We start from the raw sequence: 14,567 nt of genomic DNA on the forward strand, positions 1-14,567 counted from the left end.
TCTGTTGAAAAATCGGCTGACTGTCTTATGGGAGTACCCTTGTAAGTAATTGGCTGCCTTTCTCTTATTGCTTTTAGGATTCTCTCTTTTGTCTTTAACCTTTGTTATTTTAATTATGATGAGTATGTAAGCCTGTTTGAGTCATCTTTTTTGGAACTCTGTTCTTCCTGGACTTACATATCTATTTCCTTCTCCAGGTTATGGGAGTTTTCACTCATTATTTCTTCAAATATGTTCTCAATCCCTTGCTCTCTTCTTCTGTTATCCCTATGATGAAAATGTTATGTTTGATGTCCCAGAGGTCCCTTAAAAGACTTTCCTTGGGAATCAAGGAAAAAGTGGCGTAGATGATAAAGGCTTTGTTCATCCTTCTTGCAACCAAATCAAAGTCATGACAGAAACGTGGAGCAAGCAGAGTTGCCTGGAATCTAGATGAACAGAAGTACTAAAACTAGGGAGAGAAATAAGAAATCGCCCTGCAATGGCAGAAGGTAGGAAGGGGCAATGATGCAAGAGCTGCTGCGTGGGACAGAGGCTATGGCAGCTGCAGATACCTCTTAAAGAGGCCGCATCTGCAAGTGGACTTTTGGATGACAGATTTGCTCACTCTGAGAACTAGCACCAGGTCAGCTGCTCGGGGGGCATCAGGGACTTACGGGGGGACACTGAGTTGTTGAAGTGAGGGCCAGAAACTAGGCTCTCTCCCAGGCAGAAATGCTGGCGGTATCTATTGTTCCTCTGTCAAGCCCTCCTCCTCCCAGTGTGCAGATGCAGTGCTGCCATAGCTAAGATATCATCAAACTGGATAACAGAGGTCACTCCACCCAGAGGATTCCCTGAAACTCTGTCTCCCCCAACTTGCAGCCCCACCCAAGCCACATCCAGTTGTGTCTTTGGTGAGTCCAGTGCTCTTTGCTGAGCCAATTCCAAGACTCACACTGGTGGCAGCTGGCCTCCATTTCTAGTGTGACTTCTTGAAGCAACTATAAGCACAGCATCTGTGGATTGCTTGCTGAATCTTAACAGGTGGCCCCAGAGGGGCACAGGCTGGGGTTAAACTTGGCCTGCAGCTGAACCCCTCTCAGGGCTGTGTCGCTGAACACCTAATATACAAAGCCACACTAATAAGACTGGGAGACTTAGGAGCTTTGCTTAGTACATAGAAACAGACACAGAAAGGCGGCCAAAATGGGAAGACAAAGAAGCAGAAACCGTATAAGAGAGCAGAATAGAGATCCAGAAATAATGGAGTCAAGTGAACTAACAGATACAGAGTTCAAAATACTAGTTGTAAAGATGCTCAGTGAACTTAAGGAAAGTGTAGATGAACACAGTGAAACCTTTAACAAAGAGATAAACAAACATGGAAATGGAAATTATAAAAGGGAACCAGTCAGAAGTGAAGAACACATTATCTAAAATGAAGAGTGTATTAGAGGGAATCAACAGACTGGATAAAGAAGGGGATTGAACTACTGATATAGAGGATGGGGAAGCCAAGGACACTCAATCAGAATGGCAAGAAAAAAGAAGCCAAGACTACAATAATAATTTAAGGAGTCTATGGGACACTATTAAATGTAAAAATATTCATGTCATAGTGCTACCCAAAGGAAAACAAGTCGAAGAGCTATTTGAAGAAATAATGATGGAAAACTTCCCTCACCGGGTGAAAGAAATAGACAGACAACCGCAGAAAGCTCAGAGAGTCCCAAAAAATATGAACCCAAAGAGGCCCACACCAAAACACATCATAATTAAAATGCCTAAGGTTAAATACAAAGAGAGAATCTTAAAAGCAACAAGAGAAAAAGTTAGTTACCTAGAGGGGAGCACCTGTAAGACTGGCAGCTGATTTCTCAAAAGAAACTATGAAGGACAGAAGGGCTTGACACAAAATATTTGACGTGATGAAAACCCAGGATCTACAACCAAGAATACTTTATCCAGCAAAGCTATCATTTAGAGCCGAAGGACAGATAAAGAGCTTCCAGGACAAAAATAAGCTAAAGGAATTTATTAACACCAAGCCAGTATTACAAGAAATGTTGGAGAGACTTTTTTAAGAAGAAAAATCATGTATCAAAAACATGCATAAATAATTGTAATAACTACATTCCTATCAACAGCTACTTCAAATGGAAACAAATTAAGTGCTCCAACTAAAAGATCGAGTGGCTGAATGGGTAAGAAAACAAGACCCCTACATATGCTACCTATAAGAGACTCACTTCAGATTAAAAGACTCACACAGACTAAAACGAAGAGGATAGAAAAAGATATTGCTTTGATGGATCTAGAGAGTATTGTGCTGAATGAAGTAAGTCTGATAGAGAAAGACAAATACCACTTGATTTCACTACATGTAGAACCTAAAGAACAAAATAAACAACAACAACAACAATGGAAACAAACTCATAGATATAGAGGATATTTTGAGGGCTGCTAGATAGGAGAGGGTTTGGGAGGATGGTGAAAAAGGGCAAAGGGATTAAGTACAAATGTATAGTTATAAAGTGTAGCATAAGGAAAATAGTTAACAATGTAAGGGGAAGAAGGTATTAGATTTAGTGGAGTGATCACTTTGTGAGACTTAGATCCCTAATCATTATACTATATAACTAAAACCAATATTGTATGCCAACTTGAAAAAAACTCATTGAATTGTACAATGTAATTATGAGCAACTAATTGTCTATTATATTTCCATAAAGCTAGATAAAAAAGACTTTATTTTTTTTGGATTCTTTTTTTCTTTTTGCTGTTCTGATTGGTTGGGTGTTTGCTGCTATCTTGTCTTCCAAATTGCTGATTTGATCCTCTGCTTTAACTAATCTATTGATTTTTTTCTAGTATATTTTTCATTTCAATAACTGTAATTCTTCATTTTTGACTGGTTCTTTTTTATGTTTTTGATCTCTATTTTTGTTTCCTATCTCTTTGTTGAAGTTCTCACTGAGATTATCTATTCGTCCCCTAAATTCATTGAACACTTTTATAGTTATTGTTTAGAATTCTTTATCTGGTAGTTTGCTTGCTTCCATTTCATTCAGGGTTTTTTTTTTTTGTTCTGTTTTGTTTCTTTGTGGCGCTTTCTCCTGTTCTTTCATTTGGGACATGTTTCTTTGTTTTCTCATTTTGGCTGCCTCTCTGTGTTCATTTCTATGTATTGGGTGGATTTGCTATATCTTCCAGCCTGGGTCAGGTGGCTTTATGTAGCAGGTGCTTTGTGTGGCCCAGTCATGTAGTCTCTCTGGTCATCTGAGCCAAGTGTTCCAGGAGTGTCCCTTGTGTGGGTTTTGTTTGCTCTGCTGTCGTAGTTAAGCCTTGATTGCTCTTGGCACATTAGTGGGTGGGATTGACTCTCAAGCTGGGCATGAGGCTCTCTTTGGGGACTGACCCCATGGAGTGGGATTCTCTCCAGCGGTTTCATGTGCCTATTGAGACCACTCTTTGATTGTGCCACGAGGGTTAATCAGATGGTGCTTTGTTGTTCAACACCAGCCTCTGGGTGTATTGGTTCTAGGGTTCCATGGGAGGGGCTTCCATGAAGGTCAAAGTCAACTGCTGCCTGTGACTGGCCTGGGGCTACTTGATAGGAGCTACAATGCAATCAGTGGTTGGTCTCTGCCTGTGCTGGACCTGAAAGCATATATGAGAGACCATGCTGCACATCATGGCCAGCTGCCACCAGCACCAGGCTTGGGGCAGCTTAGCAAATGGTACAGGGCAATCCAAGGCCTGAGGCTGCCTGCCAGCTTTCCATAAGGCTCAGTAGCTGAAAGAGCTTCAGACAGTATGAGAGCTGAGTGAGGTGGGTACCCAGGGAGCCATCAGGGTGAGGTGAGTGGTGTTCATCAAATTAGCAGATTCAGATGTGGTGCCAGTGCTGAGTCTGGCCACTTGCAAAAGTCTCAGATCATACCAAGGCCAGTTGCATCTGTCTTGGGCCTGAAGACCCCCAAGAAACACTGCAGCTTGAGCCAGGGCTGATTGCTCACCACCAGAAGTATCCCTGGAGGCACTCAAACTGAGGCCTGTTAACTGCTGCTGAATGAGCCTCCTGCCAAGAGGGCAGGGTGGGATTTGTTGCCCAGCCATGAATATGCCTCTGGCAATTCGTGAGTGGGATAGGGTGGGTTACCAGGGAGTTGCCAAGGTGGATTGAGCAAGAGTTCACCACACCAATGAAGATTCAGATTTGGCCATGGGTGAGAGCTCAACACAGGCAAGATGATGCCTGCCTGTAGGCTGCACAGGAGGAGGGCGCAACACAGAAATAATAGCAGCTGTCCCTCCAGCCCTCTCCCTGAAGACACAATTTAGTCTTTCCAGTCTTGTACTGCACAATTTATGTCTCTGGTGCTTCCACAGCTGTTGTCTCTCTGCCAGAGGCCAGGGTAATTGTCTATGAGCCCATGGGCCCTTTAAGAGGACATCTGGGTTTCCAGCAGCCTTCTGTCTCACCCAAATAGTCGAAATCTCCACTGATTTTTACAGTCAAATTTTGCGAGGATTCCTCTTCCCAGCACTGGAAGCCTGAGCTGGGGAGCCCAGGTGTGGAGCTAGGACCCCCTGCTCCTCTGGGGGGAACTTCACAGACAGGATATCCCTCCCAATGTTCAACTGCTACTCATGGGTATAGGAGCCAACTTGTTTTGCATCTCTGCCCCTCCTACCAGTCTCAATGTGGCCTCTTATTTACATCCTTAGATATAGTAAGTAGTTCTGCTTAGCTAGTCTTCAGATGGTTGTTCAAGTTGATCTATAATGTAGTTGTAATTTTAATGCGGTCATGGGAGGAACCAAGTGCAGTATTTACTTATTCTTGCATCTTGACTGGAACTCCTACTTTTGCCTTATAACTTTTTTACTTGCTTTAGTGTTGGTTGATCCACTGCTTTTATTATGTGTTTGCCTTTGTCAGTGAGAATTTTTTTCTTGCAATATGTTCTTATTCATATTTTTTTTATTATTATTTTCTTCTTTAAGAAATTCCTTTAACATTTCTTATAATACTGGTTTGGTGGTGATGAATTCTTTCAACTTTTCCTTATCTGAGAAGCTCTTTGTCTCCTCCAATTTTAAATGATAGCTTTGTTGGGTAGAATAATATTGGTTGTAGGTCTCTGCTTTTCATCACTTTGAATATTTTGTACCAGTCCTTCTGGCCTGCAAAGTTTCTGTTGTGATATCAGTGACAGTCTTATAGGAACTCCCTTGAGGGTAACTAACTGCTTTGATCTTGCTGCTTTTAAGATTCTCTCTTTGTATTTAATCTTTGGCATTTTATTATAATGTCTCAATGTAGGCCTCATTGGATTCATCAAAGAGTCCTTTGTTTGGAACTCTCTGTACTTCCTACATTTGTATATCTATTTCCTTCACTAAATTAGGGAATTTTTGTCATTATTTCTTAAAATAGATTTTCAAACTTTTTGTTTGGTACCACTGTGATGTGAATGTTGTTAGGCTTGACATTGTCCCAAAGGTCTCTTAATTTAGCCTCAGTTTTTTTTAAATCGTTTCTTATTTTTGCTGTTCTAATTGACTGTTTTCCACTATCATATATTCCAAATCGCTAATTCGATCCTCTGCTTTATCTAATCTTCTATTGATTCCATCTAAGATGTTCTTCATTTCAGTTATTGTATTTTTTATGTCTGACTGATTTTTTTGTGGTTTCTATCTCTCTCTCTCTTTTTTTTTTTTTGTTACCTATCTCTTTGTTGAAGTTCTCACTCAGATCATCTAGTTTTCCCCTAAGTTTATTGAGCATTCTTATAACTAGTGTTTTGAATTCTGCATCTGGTAGACTGTTTGACTCTACTTCATTTAGTTCTTTTTCTGGAGTTTTGTCTTGTTTTATTCTATTAGGATATGTTTGTCTCCTCATTTTGGCTGCCTCCCTGTTTTTGTTTCTCTGTATTAGATAGATCTGCTATATCTCCCAGTCTTGGCAGAGTTGCCTATGTAGCTGGTCTCCTGTGGGGCCCAGTGACACAGTCTCCATGATCACTTGAGCCAGATGTTTCAGGGGTGCTTTTTTGTGGGTTATGTGTGCTCTCCTATTGTAGTTGAGCCTTGATTGCTATTGGCACATCAGTGAGTAGGATGAACCCTCAGGCTAAGTGGCTGTGAGGACTGGCCATGACTACAGCAGATAAGTTGTTGTGCAGGGGCTGACCCCATGGAGCAGGATTCACTTTAGTGGGGCTCTTGTGCCTGCCAAGTCAATCCTTTGGGTGTGCTGTTCGTGACACTAATTGTGTAATGCTCTGATGTAGTCTGAAGCTGGCTACCAGGAGTGTTGGTTCTGGAGCCTCTTGAGAGGGGCTCCAGTGCAGGCCAGGGTCAGCAGCTGCCTGTGTCTGGATCAAGGTCACCTGGTAGGATATACAAAGTGAACTTCAGTTGGTAGTTTTCTATGCTGACTTCAAGGCACCTGGGAGTGATTATTCTGGATACCAAGGCCAGCTGCCACTAGTGGTAGGCTTGGGGCTGGTTAGCAAAAAGTATAGGGCATACCAAGGCCAGCCACTGCTTGTTTGGGATTTGTGGACCTTGGAGAGATATTAGGAAAAGTCTGCAGAAGCAGAGCAGGCCCAGGCCAGCAGTTTGTGTGGATTAGCATCTGAAAGAGGTTTGCGTCAGGAAGGGTCTCAGAGAATCACCAGAGTAGGGCAAAAGTGATGTTAACCTGGTTAATGGAGACCCAGACTTGGCGCCTGCCTGTGCCTGTAGGCTGGGTTGGGGGAGGGCTCAACAAAGGAACAGTGGCACTTGTAGGCACTTTACATGAAGAGCTTCCCCTTCAGTCTTCACTCTGAATCCAGACAAATCAGTTCTTTCCTGTATGCCTCTGGCACTTTTTGAGCTGCTGTCCCTTCTCTGGAGCTTAGGGCAAGTGAGTCTGTACTTAAGCCCTTCAAGAGGATGCTTAAGTCTTCTCAGACCTCCATCTCACCTAGACTGAGTCCCTGATGATTTTCACAGCAAGATGTTGTAAGGACTCTTCTTTCAGGCACTGGTGCTTTGGGTTGGGGAATCTGCTGTGAGGCTGGGACCTCTGGCTCCTCAGTGGGGACCTCTGCAACTGAGATATCCCTCCTGATTTTTAACCACAATACATGGATTAAATTCTGCATCTCTGCCCCTCCTACCAGTCTGGACATGGCTTCTTCTTTATGTCCTTGGTTATGAGTTCTGTTCAGCTAGTCTTCAGAAGGTTTTCAAGGGTGGTTCTATAATTTAGTTGTAATTTCGATGTGGTCATGGGAGGAGGCAACCACAACGTTTATCTACTCCTCCATCTTTGACGTCATAAATTTCTAATTTATTGGCATAAAATTGTTTATAATATCCTATTATCTTTTAATTATCTGTTGTATCTGATATTATGTTCTTTTTCTTATTCTCAATATTGATCATGTGTGCCTTTTCTGTTTTTTATATTTATATTTTATCAGCCTTACTAGAGAGTTTTCAATTGTGCTAATCTTTTCAAAAAACCTGAAGTTACCAATATTATGTTTTTTACTTTATTTAGTAGATGTCTCTATTTGATATGTTTTTATATTGTTAATATTTACTCTTTTATTTATATTTCTCTCTTCCTATTTACTTTGGGTTTGGGATTAGTTTGTTCTTTTCTAACTTCTTGACATGGCTATTATGATCATTGTCAGCCTTCCTAGTATAGTGCCCCTCTTCTTATTATTAAATGAACTTCTTTATATCTAAAATTGGCTCTTTCTTTAATGTCAACTTTGTATGATATTATTATGGCTAGTTTATGTATTTTTAGTATTTTTATGCTATGTTTTCCAGCTTCTTATTCCAGCTTTTTTGTATTCCTGTATTTAAGGTATATCTCCTATAGGCAGTATATAGTTAGATTTCTTAAAAATCTAGTCTGATAATCGTTGTCTTTTAATTAAAAAGTTTAGCTCATTTATATTTGATGTTATTTTATATAATATATTTATGATTAAATCTATATTTGTTTTCAATATGTCTTATCTATTGTTTTCTTTTCTCTATATTTTATTGAACTAATCATACATTTTTTTATTTTTTTTATATTCTCCCTCGTTTAGTATGCTATACATCCTTTTACTATTCATCTAATGGTTACCAAATGCATCATCTTATCCTTTTTTTCTTTTATAAATCAATATTTTTATCAATTACCATACAACAAAATGGACTTAGAACAATTTACCTCCCATCAGTGTTTATGCTATTGTTATTTATTTTAATTCAGTGTATGTTGAAATTCTATACTATACCAATATGTTTTTTTAGGTCAACATTTATGACTCTTCCCATTGATCTTTTATTCCTGCTGCATTTCTGTTGTTCCATTTAGAATAATTTTCATTCTGCTAGGAGAATTGCTTGTGAATTGGCAAATGTCTGAAGAAGGAAAATGGTGCCAAATTTTGGGTCGATCTCTCTTGCTTCTCTTTCTCTAGTATCTTAGCCCATCAAGTCCTCACTGCCTTGGTTACTCTCTAATGCCTCTAAATAAAGATAAAGCTTTAAAAATAATTTTGTATCTTTCCTACTTGACTTCAGTGGGCTGGTTCGTGATCTGCTATTCTGCCATTAGTGAAAGCAGAAATCTTACTGGAGGTTCTTGCTATGTTAGAGTCCTTCAATTAAAGGACTCAATATTAGTTCATTCATTCTTTCAATAAGCAGTCATTGAGAATCTTGTATATGTCAGGAACCATGCTAGATGCTAGTAATACAATGATCAAAACAAACCACATTCAAAATGAAATGTCTCATTTCTCTGCCTTTGAGATGCTCATCATGACCTAGGAGAAGCAAAGAAAAATAACTTCAGAAACTAATAATTCTCTTATAATAAATATTTATATATAAAGCATTATATGTGGTACATCAGAGGTAGTAATGTTAGAAAAGAAGATGTCATGGAAGACTTCAATAAATAGGTATAGATTGATCTAGACCTTGAAATACTAGCCTAATAAGCAAAGAAAAAAGCATGAAGATACAGAAAGTATGTAGGGTCAGGAAGTAGTTTGAATGTTGTAAAACTGAAATCTAGATTTTATGGGAAGTGGTGATAAGTGTGACCATGAGGAAGCAGACTAGTAGTCATATTATGACCAGAACTTTCTGCCATGCTGATGAATCTGGGAATTATTCTGTCAGTAATGAGGAACCCTTTTTTTTTTAAGACAAGAAAGAAAGCAATGAAGGGAAACACAGAAATAAATGAGTTTGAAGTTATAGGATTTGTTAAGATTGTTGAGGGCATCGAATCTTAGTGGTCTTCATTTTTTCAGTGAAAAAGAAAGCTAAAATATTGGCTAATAGTAACAGATGTAACCAGAGATATTTGAAAAGAGTAGTAAATATCTGGAATAATCCCTGTGGTATATAGGAAAGAGAACCTACTAGAGATAAATGGAATGGTGATCTGCAAAGATTAGCTATTTTCATTTCAGCCCTTTGTCATCATTCTGATTTTACATAAGCAATTGTCGCTTAGACTAGTTTTCAAAATGGCACTTATGGAATGGAATACGGTAGAGGGAGAAGCACCTCTCCCCTCATTGTAGTGATTTGGAATGTAGTGGTTAAAATCCCAGTCTCTAAGATCAGCCAAAGCTGATTTCAAAACCTTTTGTTTTAAACTAAGGCCATTTACTGTGTGACATTGGGCATGCTTCCTATTTTTCTGATTCCAATTTCTACACTATGCAAAATAGATATATTATAAAAATTATTTTATGGGATCATCATGATGGTTTAATGAGCTTTGTCTAACAAAACATCTAATCCAATATCTATCACATAACTGGCTTCAATAAATTGTAGCTGTTGTAGTTTTAAATTTTTATTCATGCTTTTTGTTTGTTTGTTTGTTTTGTTTATTCTCTTTAAAGGGCATTCTTTTCTCCTCAGTGGAATGTATAAAATCCACACAGGACCTAGTAAAACTCTATCTGCATGAATCGAATCGAGTTTATCGGGATAAGATGGTGGAAGAAAATGACTTTGATCTTTTTGATAAAATCCAGACAGAAGTGGTCAAGAAAATTTTTGATGTGAGTATTGCCCTGGGATTTTCTTACATTTGAAAAATAATGATAATTATGCAGACGTTCACCCATAAATTGGAGAAAATCAGAGATTAGATAAGGAAAGAAAGATCTATTACTATTTCTCTGAAGTGAAAAGTGCTGCGATAATAAGATATGAATTAATCATAGAATCTCAGTGTTGAGAAGGTCTGTGGAGATCATCTGATCCAAACTCTCCTTTTGTACTAACTTTTCAATAGCATTTCCCAGATTGGTCATCCCAGTTGATTCTCCAGCATCCTTGGAGATGCACAATCTCATCTTTTCCAAGGAAGCCATTTTAGAACTGTGAATGACTGGAAATTTGGAACAGTTTTGAAATTTGGAAATTTTGGAACAGTTTCGAAGACTTTAAATTTCTTATAATCTAAAATTTATCTTCCTGTCTACTAATCCTAGGTCTACATGACAAATCTTCAAATATTTTAAAACCATTTGTCCTGTCCTTCCTAGATCTTCTCTTCTCTAAGACAAATAGCCTCTATTCTTTTAGCCATTTCTGACATGGCTTGTTTTCAAACTCAGAGTAATTTGACATCATCTTGATTACTTTTCCATCAGTTCTCCCCTCTGAAATCATGGTGCCTGACTTTCATCACACAATCCAATTAAGTTCTTACCAAAAACAAGATCATCCTTCCTCTCTTCTTATGTTCTATAACTTTGTTACTATGTTTTCTAAAATGTGTCCTGCTAAATAGTTGTTACCACTATATACTCCTTTGAAAGAAGGTATCTATGACTTCTCAAGTTGAGAAAGTATATTATATTCCTTTTAGAAATTCACAGTATATTCAACACATTAAAGCCCTGAAAATCTTTAATAACCATGATTCATATATTATTTCCAAAATATATTGAACTCCACAATTCTTTTCCCTCTATAAAACCTATGAATAGTTTTCAGAATAAATGGTCCATAGAATATGCCTTGGAAAGCACTGATACATAAACACACCCTAAGATCACATTACATTTCTTAGTGTCAAAATTCCCCACAACTAACACCGAGCTTTCTGTTGACCAAAGTCTGTATTTTCCACACATACTGCTTGGCTGTCCTCTCTTGAACTTAAAAATATAATCTTGCATTTAAATGTTTCAAGTTGTCCCTATGCTCACTTGTTAGGTTTAACTCCATATTTTTTCTATAAGATCCTGGCTCTATCTCTGAAGATATTTATAGTCCACCCCAATCTCTGTGATAGCCTTTTGAAAGTTTGGACAGCATTTTAAGTAACTTATCTTGGTCTGCTCTTTACTAATCCAAACACCCCGAATTCCTCCACATGTGCCATCATTTTTACATGGCTTGATGTTCAACACTCTTACATCTTAGATACTCCTCTCTGAGCATTGTGGAATTCACCATTTTATGTATTCATTATTAGCTCTGCAAATGAGCCTTGACTGTCTTCTTAAATTGGTCTAAGCTAGCACTTCAGTGTGACAACACAAGTCTTTGAAATGTAGTTTCTTATGTGGGCCTGTTACTAAGGACACATTCTTTTGATCACAGATGTAGATATAATTGATACTGTCATTATCCTTCCCCAACAACATTTGAAATGCCAGCCTGAAGCACTTTTAACTGTACCAAATTTTGGTATTGTTATTAAAGAAAATTTGCCAAATTTCCACCAAGGAAGTGCTACAGTACAATTTCTATCATTAAAAGCTTAAAGTTCTCTGATTTGTGGCCCATATGTGATATGGTGTCATTACTAAGAAATCTTGGATTTACTATGTGCGTCGATTTTCTCTCTCCCTTCTACACAGTCTGGCTCTAGTCATAAAATTAGAGACTTATTTTATTCATCAAAAAGTCTTTGTAGACCAGGCTTTTCAGACCTGCACTTTCATTGTTCTTTATTAGATCATTAGTGTAAATTTACTGCCATCAGGACTGATTCCCAGTATACTAATTAATTTTCAAACTGGGTAAATGTACTCCCACATCACTTTCCCACATGTTTTCCTCAGCTAGAAAGAATGGCTCTTCTGCATTACATTAAATCTTATCCAAATGTTTGGATATTTTTTGTTAATGCCTAGCAAAGCCAGAATAGTTGAAGAGTTTTCTATTGCCCTGAAACTACCTTCAAAATATAATAACTCTTTGATATTTAAATCTTTCCACTTCTTTCTTATAACCAGGCAGCAGTCCTGGTTTCTCTATAGATGTTACTGATATCCTCACTTTCCCTCCATTAGGTTTAATGAATCTTGTCCCTTGAGCTTAAAAGTCTAACCCACAGTGCCCTTTTGCCCTGGGCAATGCCCCTGCTGGTGAACAGCATACTGATGATTACCTCTTTTCAGGTGGATCTTCCAGTTTGACCTTTAGGAGAAAAGAATGGTAGGTAGGGACAATTGCTTGTACTGGTATAAATTTTTAATTGTGCATTAGAAAACCTATTCTTTCTTAGACTTGCTTCCTCTACAATTCTTCTTACTCTTGAAATCTCTTGTATTTGGGTTTTGATGAGTAAGTAGCTCCTTTCTAAATTTAAAAAAAAAAAAAGCTGCATCTTCAATACTTAGAGAACAGATTAGTGTTAAAGGAACATAGACTCCATATCTTATATCTTTTAGTTAATTGAGTTATACTAGGTACTTATTAAACATGATAAGATTTGTCCTGGAGGCAACGGTTGACACAAAATAAGCCCAAATTCTTATGAAACTTTTATAAATAGGGGATTCTACTGAAAATGCTTTAGGATTATCATGTCCTTATAAACAAACCAGTTATCTAATGATAGCTGGTGGCACATTCTTCAGCAACAAAGCCCTCTATGCTAAGCTTATAAAGTTGGGACTGGCATCCTGTAGTGTGCAACATCACAGGAAACAAAAAAGAACATTTTATGGTATTGCTGCGGATTGAGGAGCAAGACATGTTGGAATGGGGAGATGACACTGGGTCATGATCTGCTTCAACCAACAATGGTTAAAGAGCCTCTGCTTCAGGAAATCCACTCTTGTGTCCCATCTACTCCTCTGCTCAGACATGGGCTCTTTCCATTTCCCATCTGCAGTCCAAAAGAAAAAACAAAAATTATCCGTGACTTTGTGGCGCTGATAAACAAATGTTAAACATTCACTTTAGAGGGCTTCTCAAGAGGAAGGAAGTGTTGAAATCAGCACTGATATTTAATTTTTAGGGAGTGTGCAGAGAGAAAAGGTAAATCTAGTGTCTCTAATCTTTGTGGAACCAGAATTGAGAGTCAGTAAGGAGTGTCCTTGTCCCTGTGTCTCATTGCCAGGATATTGAAGAGACTATGGAGCAGACCCGAAGCCTGAACATGTATTGTCACTTTGCTAATGGCATTGGTGAGCCCAAGTACATGCCTGTACAATCATGGGAACTTTTGACCCAGACTCTGGTGGAAGCCTTGGAGAACCACAATGAAGTTAATACAGTGATGGACTTGGTTCTCTTTGAGGATGCTATACGCCATGTGTAAGTGTGCTTTCCTTTTCCAGTTGCCTCCTCTTCCCAATATCAGGGGTCTCAATTAGGCATTTGAGGACACTTTGATACAACCAGGAAAGCAGCTACTGCTTCTTCCATGGAGATCAGGATGGCCATGCTAGAGCAACAGCAGCTGCTTCTGCCACAGCTTTAAGGAGCATCATAGTGCTGAACTCAAGCAGAACAGAATTGATTTCCTTGTCTGTCATTTACAATCCTTGGGCATGATCATGGTGACACCAAGGGAAAATTTGAGAACATAAAAGGAGCACCAGAAAGCTCATACTAAGTTCAAGGACCAGTTTTAAAATAATAAGATTGAAGTTTTTTAAGTACACACATATTTCACAAGTTGAATATCCTTTTAAGTGTTGTTGCTATTGAATGAGTAACTGAAGTAATTATCAAGCCTTTTAGATAATTTATACCATATCAATGCCATCGCTATACTGCTCTTTACATTCCCCGATCTGAGTCTCATTTACCACCCCTCCCTGCCTGGCCCAATCCTTCCAACCTATCCCCAGTACTCATTGTCTTCAACAGCAAAATCTACTTCATTTTCAACTTCTCTAAACTACACCTTCATTGATAAATTCTAACTGAAACCCAACTGACTCCTGAGTTGAGAAAAGCTGTTTTTTCTTTCCCATTTTATGTACCTTAAGGCCTAGAGAGAAGTAAATAACCCTTTTACCCTCACCTCACTCCAATGGCATGCTTAAACAATTTATCCTTTTAGCTTTCACAGACTCTAGTTTTTTGAAGCACAAGTAATTGGACTTTCATACTCATTACCTCTCCTTGTTACTGCCATCTTCTGGCAACCAGCCACTCCTCATCATTTGCCAGTGACCTTGGTGCTAGAACCATCCTCCTTTCCTCAATCATATCTTTCTTTATTCCTAGCATCTGTGTAACACCTTGTCTCTCTGTTCCTTGGCCTCCTTAGCTCCAGTGATCTTTTC

General features: G+C 38.5%; 1 protein-coding gene across 3 annotated transcripts in view; it reads left to right on the plus strand.

Annotated features, from left to right (window-relative positions):
• DNAH9 (dynein axonemal heavy chain 9) overlaps nucleotides 1-14,567 on the plus strand; it is a 310,371-nt gene that overhangs the window by 175,437 nt on the left and 120,367 nt on the right. For all 3 annotated transcript variants that reach the window (XM_039847368.1, XM_039847369.1, XM_039847370.1), the window contains 2 exons: nucleotides 9,924-10,085; nucleotides 13,391-13,587. In XM_039847368.1, coding sequence (XP_039703302.1) covers nucleotides 9,924-10,085; nucleotides 13,391-13,587 — 359 coding nt within the window. The remainder of the gene's footprint in view (nucleotides 1-9,923; nucleotides 10,086-13,390; nucleotides 13,588-14,567) is intronic.

Source organism: Pteropus medius, unplaced genomic scaffold (assembly GCF_902729225.1).
Source record: "Pteropus medius unplaced genomic scaffold, Ma_sr-lr_union100, whole genome shotgun sequence".
Taxonomy (NCBI): Eukaryota; Metazoa; Chordata; class Mammalia; order Chiroptera; family Pteropodidae; genus Pteropus; species Pteropus medius.